Genomic DNA, 10,182 nt, shown 5'->3' on the forward strand with positions numbered 1-10,182 from the left:
TGTTTTCTACGTGTTTTTGATTTACAACACAAAGTCTCACATTTTTCTAGTGTAAGAGACTCAGAACAGTAAGAACGATGCTTTACATTATTAACCTGCCAGGATGCAGCAGAAAACAGGAACACGGAGTATCAGTTTATGAACGGCCGAAGATAAAGTTGTGGATGTTTTATTTTAAATGTTGGGCAGGTGATATTTATGTTTTACTAGTTTTTTGACATCTGGGGCCGGAGAGACGTTACTGTGAGGCAGCTGAGGAAGGTACTGCACCTGAGAAAAGAGAGAAAACAGAGAAAATGCATTTTAACTGGACAAAGTGACTAGTACACAGAAACACAGCAAATTTTGCTTGATTATATTTGATACTCTTTATCTTCACTTGATTATTTATTTTTAGGGAAACTTCAGTTCTGGGAAGCTCGTCGGTTCTGGTTCTTTTTCTTAGGAATATTTTACAAAACAAGAGGAGGAAGAGTAAATTTCCCCCAAAAAATTTTTTCTCAAACAATCAAGGAAATTTTTACAGAAAAAAATTGCTCAGAAATTTTTAGATTAATCTCAGAAAATTTGGAGAAAAAATGTTTGAGAATTCTGATTTTTGATGAGTTGAACATTTGTAAGAAAAAATTCAAATATATAAAAAAAGAGATTCATCTGACAAATTTCTGAAAAACTTTCCATGTTTTTTTTCTTGAAAATCTCCAAGATATTTTGCAGAAATTTCAGTGAAATTATTAAAACTTCTTTCAAATGCAGAAAGAAAAACTTTGAACCGACAACTTTTACTTGCAGTGGAGTTGGATTTTACCATGAGCATCAATACTTTTACTGAAGTACTCGAGCTGGGTACTTTGTTCACCATGAAGCGGTCTTTACCCCAGCTTGTCTGCGCCGGGACGCTTTGTCGTGTCTTCTCCCCGGGCGCTCCACTTCACGGCTCCAGGTGGCCCCGCCCACGTCCTGGAAGTATGGTAGCTCCAGCAGCTCCTGACAGGACAGCCGCAGCGACGGGTCCATCACCAGGCAGGACTGGACCAAAAACACCAAACACTGTCTCAACACCCACTGCATGAGCGCCAGACAGCTTTCAGGGAAGATTATGTCAGATTACATGTGCTAATAAAGAGTTCAATGTGAGATAAATAGTTACTATAAAGCAGGGGGGTCAAAAGTGAGGCCCAAGGGCCGGTTGTGGCCCGTTGCCTGATTTTTGATTCTGCAATTTTGGCCCATGTGGCAAAAGGTTTGGACGTTCCTGCTATGAAGTATAAGAACAAACAGTTTGCAGCCATCTTTGCTAAATTAAACACAGTTTTTACAGGAGAATCTGTGCCCTCCTGTCCTAGTTGAGCTCTGCTTACCGGTTTACTTTCACCTGATCACAGGAAACAAAGATCGCTCATTAAACTTGAGTCCCAGGCCTTCAGTCCAAATCAAGCCTCAGGTTTTTAAAAACCTGAGAGATTCAGTCTTTGTGTTTTCTCTCTACACTCTGGTAGACTCGGTTCGATTCAGGACCAAAGTTAGAACATCTGTTACATTTTCACCTGCTGTGGTTCTTTTTCACACTGCACTGTATTAAACGATCCAAACTAAATGAAAACCTGTTCACCTTCTCACCCGTGAGGGCGCTGCACCAAGAACTACTGAAGGAAACGACATGAAAACCTCTGAACAAGACATGAGTGCAACGAAAGGTAAACAAAAACGGAGTGATGTCACAGGATTTCTTTGTTGTTTGGGTAAAACATTATGACACGTTTCTCGAGCTAGTGCTAGGCTAGGCTAGGCTAGTGCTAGGCTAGGCTAGGCCAGGCTAGGCTAGGCTAAACTTGGTTTTGGTTGTAATTACCCAGAGTTCATATGAGGAGGACTAAACAGGGCTTGGTGAACGCACCCTTAAAGAGACAGAGGCCCAATTTCAAGTCTAATTTCATTAATATCATGTTCATATAAGCAGCATATTCAAGTAGCTAAAATCGTTACTTGACTGTGTTAAAAAATAGCACTATGTGCCAGAAAAAAAAATAATAAACTGAATAAAATTTAAACTGCAGATGGCGTTCAGTCACCACACCCAGCCTAACAAAATCATCAGCATGTCATGTTTTTACAGCTGCTCACTATATGATGCTTTTGTTTTCATGACCACTTTGAGCTGCCAATAATAAACATGTTCGATTGATTGATTGATTGATTGATTGATTGATTGATTGATTGATATCTGCTGCTGAAAATAAACTTCCTGTCAATAATATGTAAATAAAAAGTGAGTAAGTCATTAATATGAATAAAATGTATAGTTTCAGTACGTTACATTTTATTTTGGTAAATTGTACACCTGTCAGCATGTTCCAACATTTAAACGCTGGACTAAATTGATCACAAACATGATGCAGATTAACATAATTTTCTGCAGAAAGCTGAATTTAAAGTAATCTGACATCATGTTTTAGCAATTTTGATTATTGATCGACTATGTTATAAATAAATGTTTCTTACCTTCATGACCATAAGAGCTTGGGGAGACGCGCCGTGGAATCGCCTTTCCAATGGTTCCTGGGATAAAACAAGACAAGTCCATGAATATTTTGACCAAACGTTGTAATCTTTGGGTTCAGGTGTCTGGTTACCATTGTGTCCGGTTCAGGAATACTGACTCCGGAAAAGAAAACGTTGGAACGGAAAATCTGTTGGTGGTGAGGGATCAAGTCACCTGGAGGACGAAATGTGACCAAATGTGGAGTTAAATTCCTTCCAACAAGTTTTAAACAAATAACTTTTACATTGCCGCAAGGTTCAATCAATTAATCAATCAATTATTCTGACCATTAATCGATTAATCAGAAAAAAAAATGTGGACAATATGCATTTTTTTTATTTAAGTCTTCTTTCAATACAATATTAGAAACACATTAAAAGACAATGAAATTAAATTTCTTTTTTAAATAAAAAAATAAACATTTTATTGTTAATATGCAGGAAAGGCTTTCCTTTTGTGAATCCTTGATCATTTGTAGCAATTGCAGCTAAATAAACACTTCTAACATCAACATGTGAAAATCTCAACCCTGATATATTTGATTATTTTTGGGATTTATATAAATGTATTTATACATTTTGCACAATTTTGGCTCAATTACTGCTACAAGAGTGTCATTCTTTCAGCAATTAGTCTTTTTCTGAGTCTTACAAGATTAGTTGCCAATTATTTTGATAACTGATTAATTACAATTAATCTGATGAGTCAGATTAATCAGCCCTAATGCTAATAAAATGCATCTAAGTTTGTGGTAGTAAAAGTTTAAAGGGTGTGAATACTTCAGAAAGCCGGTGTATATTCGCAGGGAATGTGAAGGGAATCTGTTTTTTAAAGCGTCGTTCTGAGTACCGAGAGTTTTTCGGATGAGGTACAGCTGGTCCACATCAGACTTCCCGGGCCAGAGAGGGTTCCCGCTTAAAAGCTCTGCAAAGACGCATCCAACAGCCCAGACATCCACAGGGGGTCCATACTGAGTGTCCCCAACCAGCAGCTCCGGGGCCCGGTACCAGCGGGTCGCCACGTAGTCTGTGTAGTCATCCTCTGGTCCCGCTGAGTCAGCAAAGACAAAAAAACACTCAAGCAATTAATCGAGAATTAATTTATGGTTCAGTAGATTAAATGAGCTCTAATTGATTAGCTAATCATGTCAAATTAGACATTATTTTAGTGTTGTAGTTTGGCCGCCATCCAGCAGAGGGCGCTGCTGGTCATTCTTAACCGTAGCAAGTTGATACAAGATGGCGGCTGTTACCAGAACGGTAAACAGTCCAACAGGGGTTGGATGTAAAATGCACTTGATCTGTTTTCCAATAGACACTCGACAAGTTTCACTTCAATTTCAGCCAAACACGGAGCTACGTCAGGTTCTCAGTACAATCAGTTGATTTGCTACGAAGGACAAGAAAATATGACAAAAGCGGAACAAATAATAGAGAAAAATTGGAACATAAAGCCAAAAAGAAAGGTTGATGTTTGAGAGACGTTGTGACTTGAAGTACTTTAAACATTCCTTCAAGAGCAACCACAGATATTTCTGTACGAAAGTCAGAGTATCATAAAATACAATACTCAAGGAAGAATAAAATGTATTTGGTAAAAGGTCTACTCAAGTACTGAGTAACTGATTGTTCACTACCCAATTAGTTACTACCCAAATCTGTATAAATGTCAAAGTTTCATGTGAAAAAATACAATTTTCTGCTTATTATCAGTATTTAATGCAACTGACAGACAAGAACGTTAATATTTAATGACTTTTTTATAAAATTCAACACATTAATTTTTAATGAAAAATGAAGCCCATCAATAACAATAAAATTATGACTTTGTGTGATTTTACTTGAATTTGTATTTGTTTACCTGAACAATGTTGGCCGTTTTTATGCATAAACATTTACACAAGATACTGAGCACTAACTAACGTAGAGGAAAGGATTACACGGCATGTTGACATGTGGATGTATGGTAATGTTACCCTGAAACCTGAAGCAGGAGACACACACACACACACACACACACACACACACACACACACACACACACACACACACACACACACACACACACACACACATACACACACACACATGCACCAACTGACTGAATGCTCCTTTTGTGCAAAGGAGTCACTCAAACACAAGAAAGTGAGGAGGCTATCAGCAAAGACCTGCTCCGTGTTCCATGCTGAATAAGTCATTGGAGCTGCATTAACACTAAATGCACATAAACACGCTGGCCTCTGAATAACCTTACTCAGAATGCGGGCGAAGCCAAAGTCACACAGCTTGATGACGCCGCTTTTAGTGAGGAGGATGTTCTCTGGCTTTACGTCACGGTGGATGCACTGAAAAAAATGAAAAAACGAGCCGGGCGTCAGAAACTATCACAGGAAGCAGGTTTACAACAGAGAAAGAAGGTTTCAGTGTGTAATGGACGACAAAATACAAAATATATGAGAATGAAAGAAAACTACAGTGTGTGTGTGTGTGTGTGAGTGCGTGTGTGTGTGTGTGTGTGAGAGTGTGTGTGAGTGTGTGTACACGTCCAGCTGATGGTTGATTTGTGGAAAATTATTACCGATATAATTGTCTTAGAATGGAAAATGTTAAGTTTGTTTTTTCTAATCTACGTTGATTCAGAGACTTTTACCAAACAGCCGACTTTTCTGCACCCAAATCAGCTTTTGTTGAATTCATTAAAGCATTTTGAAAGATAAATTTGTTCAATCGAGCCAGGACAATTTTCTTTTAGCGCAGCAAAATCCTCTTTCTGTTTGGCTCAACAATACAATTAGGCGACTTCATTTGTGTGATTTTGGTTTAATTCTTATTTTCTTGCCCCGCAATAAACAATTTTGACTCGTGTGGCGAAACGTTTGGTCACCCCTGCTCTAATTAAAAATGCTTCAGATATAAAAGTGTGTGTCTGTTACAGAAGAATGTCTACATTGAAGTAAAAAATCCACTGACGTTGTGTTTGTGACAGAAGTTCACAGCTTGCAGAGTCTGCCACACCATGCTTTTCAGCTGAGCCTCCGGGACCCTGCAGACAAACGGACACCGACTCACTCCTCTGCAAGGAACTGAACTTTCCACCTGTGATATTTTTCTCTTGCAATACGTCAGGTATTAAAAACGACACCCAGGTAACCCGAGGCCATCTCAAACAACAGCAGGACCTTTGTTTCCACGAGCAGCTAGAGTTTCTGCCGCACTGCCTTATGGGAAAAAAACCCCCAAACAAGTCATTGTGGTCTGGTTTGCTGTCTGAACTTTGAGGGCAAAGAAAAATCCATTGACGTTCCGATTAAAAACTCTGAGTGGAGTTGCACCAGCGCCTGAAACATCTGGTTGACGCTCTGCATCCTGCAGCAAAAGTTCAGGCTTTCCAACTCCAGCGTCGGCCATCTTGGATGCACTTCCAACTCTCAAAGCGCTTCAACCGCATGGCTACATGCGTGAGACGTATCCTAGATATGGACTTTGAACGTAAACCAGACGCTCAAATCGGGTTCTGTGTTGACATTAGCGCTCATGCTGCATTTAAAGGCAGCTCGGAAAAACCCGTTACAACATGTTAACAACAGGTCAAGCCTTTGTTATGTCTGAAAAAATGCGAAGGATAGATAGGGGAAGTACAGGAGCCCCTATTGTATCAAATCGAGATAGAAATAATAAACACTCTGAGGTAAAAAAGACAAAAAAAACAACTGCTTCCAGTCCATGGGGGCACGGCTGACTCTGTGGGAGGGCAATGCCCTCCAATACCCACCCATGCCGCTGGGCCTCATAGAACTACCTACTGATATTCTGTAATTTGCAACTTTTCTTTACTGGATAGGGCACCAACAAGCCCAGGGGCCCTCATCCTTGGAAACACGGCCCTGTTGATGATGCATGAAAACAGATTGCTCTGCAGAAGAAGGCAGGTCCACAGAAGGAAATGTTTAATCCCAGACAATTATCTAAAATAATTCAAATGTGTTCTTTTACAGTTTATGTAAATACCTGATTTAAAATGTATTTAAAATCAGAAATGTTCATTTCTGCTACTATTCTTCTTCTATCAATTCGTTTGACAGATACATTGAAAAGCAAACCATATGGTTCAACTATAAGTATCTTAACATCACTTCTACAAATAATTATCTCTACAAATAAAATGACCTAAGTCACATTTTTTCCAAAAGAACATACTTTGCATGTGTTTTAAGATGAATAATCTGAATATGGGAAAAGATAGAAGATTAATTAAAACATCAATATGTATATATATTTTTAAATTCTTTTTCGTCCTTTCTAAAGACGGATTTTCTTTTCTTTTCTTGGCGAGCTTGAGATCACGCAAAAGAATCCAAATCAGCCAGAAAAATTAGGATTAGTGGAAATGTAGTAATTTCTTTTACAAATTTCAAACTAAAAGCCCTTTTGCATCCAGTAAACACATATTTCCCTGGACTTTCGCAGATCTCATTGCAACTGTTCCTGTCACAGGAGGTTAATTTGTCCCAGACGTTATTGGGTTTAACAATTATATTGTTGTTTTGAGACCATTTTCAAGTAATATAATGGTGATAATGGCATAATAATGCAAGAACACATTGTTGAAGATCAATAAACTTTAAATTCTGATGAACATTTAACATTTTAAACATCCAAAATGCATAAACAAAATAACAAAAACAACTCATGTTACTTTATGTTTTTCATTAAGTAGAAACAGCCCGTTGTGTCCACAGTACCAAATTAAGTACTTTTATCATCCAGTTTTTGGTAGAAAGACAGAAACAAAAACATTTAGCAAATGGTAATTATTGAGCTCATTTTAATTGATCATGCAATTAATTGATTTTTTGTGACTTTGATGGTGTGTTTATCTTACCCTTGGGGGTGTTTGTCCAGCTCATTGAGGACCGTCTGTTCACAGAACTCAAACACCAAATGGAGCCGTCTTTTTCTCCTGAAGACTTCCAACAGGTTGACCAAATTCACATGTTTAAGCTGCTGTAAAACCAACAGGTGGAAAACAAAACAAAAGCTTCAGGTTAAAGTTTCGTGTTTTACATCAAACCTGATACATTAAGGCGACATTACGGCGCTCACCTTAAGCATACGTGTTTCTCGCTGTGCAATCTTTTTGATGACAGGATCATCTTCAGACTCCACAAACTTCTTGATGGCAACTATCTGGCCCGTTTCTCTGTGCCTGCACTTGAACACCACACCATAGGAGCCCTCACCAATTTTGCCCAGTTTTTCATATTTCTCCATCGAGCAATTTCAAGTTACTATCTGCAAAAAAGGCAAGAAAACCCCCCCTCAAAAAACCATAGGACTCAGTTTCCAGCAGACTGACCGGATGATTGCTTCTAAAGTCAATAATTCATGCAGACCTAATGTTTTCAAATTGTTTTCTAGACGTTCAAAATGAGCTTGTATACATACTCACGTGCAGAATCTAAATTAGCCTCCCAAACAGCAAAGGTTTTCTACAAATATAAGTTCTCAAACCTTACAGGTCTTTGTACTGTCATTGTCAACGCTTCACTAAGGAGGTCACTGCGCCGTCTGCGCTTTGACTGCGTCGTTACCCTGGTAACAGCGTGAGGATCGTTTTCCCTCTTCTTAGGCTCCGTTTTCTAATTTAGAAACATTTCAAATCACGGTAAATGTTTGGCTGGCGCCTCTGGTCTTCGTTTAGAAGGAAAGTGGTCAGATAGAGAAGTTAACTTTCCCCTAATAGCAAACGCAGGGGTAAAAAATAGGCCAGAATACGAAAACACATGGCAATTCACAAAGCTACGTAAGCTAAAAGCTCTTACGTGGGAATACGTAGGCCGTAACCATGGAGAAAAGCAGTGGGAAACGGTGAAATACACGATATTCAGTTCGTTTAGTGTTGAATTCCTGGACTTACTAGACAGCAGAGGTAATGTCGAGGAGTTGCCCAACGTTATTTAAAATCCTGACAAATCGGAGTAGCTTTCTTTGGGCTATTTAAAAAAGTTCTACAATTAGCATAAAAAGTTAAACAGACGCACCAAGATTTCTACGTAAACGTAAACACGTACGTAAGTGCACGTTCGGTAACCATGGAGAAAACAAGAGGCTCGCCATCGTGGCTAACAGTAAAATATATCTAATCCAGCCGATTTGGTTTTATTTTAATATATTTAAATTGTTAAAGTAGATACAACATAATCATTCGTGTGTTACGAACGTAGAAAATAGTGCCAACTATTTTATTTAAGTTCGTTTTTGGCGACTTGAAGTTTCGTTGGTTGTAACCATGGAGACAAGAGCTAGCTGTTAACTAGCTTTTAGCTAGCTGTTAACTAGCTTTTAGCTAGCTGTTAACTAGCTTTTAGCTAGCTGTTAACTAGCTTTTAGCTAGCTGTTAACTAGCTGTTATTATTTTTTTGTGACATTGAATCTCGGGTAAAATCTTCTTTTCTCCCAAATGAGTCACTAATTTGATATGTTTCTGTATTTTATTTTATCAACAATCCAAATAAGTTCAGTTACTGTTAAGTAAATAGTCAAAAACCTGAAGAGACCTTAAAGATGAATCAGCATTTTTATCTCAAAATACAGGAAAACTTGTGTTTTACTTAAAAATATGAAAATGTGGCTGTATGCAACCTTTCAACTGGGTAAAATGTTGTAAAGTTTGCCTCAGAATGTTTTATTGTTTTGTTTGCAAATTTGAGTAAAAAAAATAATAATTATAAGAAACTAAATATTCAGAGTTGGTCACAATGTTTTTAATAGCCTAAAACTAAGAATTACTTAAGTGTGTACTGACTGAGAAAAGACGCCCTAAAAGCGCACAGCTTATTATTCCTTTCCAATGCTTTTCTTAAAAGCTGTAATATTTTCATTTGAGATTATTCTTATTTTATTCATGTCTTTATTTATATCAATTGTAAAACATAAGCTGTATAATATTTAGCCTTGGTGACATAACGTCAGCATTGAAAGCGCGTCAGAGAAGCTACAGCTCTGTGTAAGCTGGTTAGATGATAAACTGACTGTCATTTCTGTGTTGACTGAAAACACCTTCTCCTGTCATCCCTCTTCACAGACTGTGCCGTTTTTCCGCCACTTCACTGTGAATGATGAGAAAGCAGAATATGAAGCCCTCCTGACACAGGCAGGCACCTTGAGGTTCTGGCATGGAGGCCAAGTGGTAAAATACAGAAGGTATGAAATGCCTCATGGTAGCTTGGTCAACATTGCTGCTTCTGGGGACACAGTTACTGTTTTCAGAAGCCCATCCATCCAAACTGTGGTTGTTATTACAACATTTGATGCGTCTTTTTTGTTGTGTTGTCTTCTATTATTACAAATTCCTATTGCTTTTGCTGATCGACACCATTTCATAAACACTTCACTGGAAATTTGTTTATATAACTCCATCAGATGCACGACTGAATGCAAACCAAAACAAAAAGGGAAAGTCCTGGGTTACAAGACTTTCTTGTCTGATTCCTGTTTAGATTGTTATCTGTGGTGTTTCCTTTACTCGGCGTGTTTCCTGGGGTTTTGCTAAACCATAAACACCCATTTGATCAAAAATAAGACCTTTGAGAAAAGAGTGAGATCAATAAACCTGTTGGTGCCTCTTTTTGAGGCCTATAA

General features: G+C 38.2%; 1 protein-coding gene across 7 annotated transcripts; it reads right to left on the reverse strand.

Annotated features, from left to right (window-relative positions):
* Positions 1-153: 153 nt before the first annotated feature.
* Positions 154-8,621, reverse strand: LOC129358769 (cyclin-dependent kinase-like 1). 7 transcript variants are annotated; one of them, XM_055027900.1, is made up of 11 exons: positions 8,459-8,621; positions 8,053-8,180; positions 7,645-7,833; positions 7,424-7,545; positions 5,512-5,584; positions 4,796-4,886; positions 3,392-3,592; positions 2,634-2,716; positions 2,503-2,559; positions 877-1,029; positions 154-270 (listed from the first exon to the last, which is right to left on the reverse strand). In XM_055027900.1, the coding sequence occupies exons 3-11, from the start codon at positions 7,810-7,812 to the stop codon at positions 175-177; spliced, it is 1,044 nt and encodes a 347-aa protein (XP_054883875.1). In that variant the 5' UTR covers positions 7,813-7,833; positions 8,053-8,180; positions 8,459-8,621; the 3' UTR covers positions 154-174. The 7 variants fall into 7 exon arrangements, with proteins under 7 accessions (XP_054883875.1, XP_054883873.1, XP_054883876.1 ...); XM_055027898.1 differs by having other exon boundaries at positions 7,991-8,180; XM_055027901.1 differs by lacking the exon at positions 8,053-8,180 and having other exon boundaries at positions 7,424-7,542.
* Positions 8,622-10,182: the final 1,561 nt, after the last annotated feature.

Source organism: Poeciliopsis prolifica, unplaced genomic scaffold (assembly GCF_027474105.1).
Source record: "Poeciliopsis prolifica strain line A6 unplaced genomic scaffold, Auburn_PproV2 SCAFFOLD004, whole genome shotgun sequence".
In the NCBI taxonomy this organism is placed as follows: domain Eukaryota; kingdom Metazoa; phylum Chordata; class Actinopteri; order Cyprinodontiformes; family Poeciliidae; genus Poeciliopsis; species Poeciliopsis prolifica.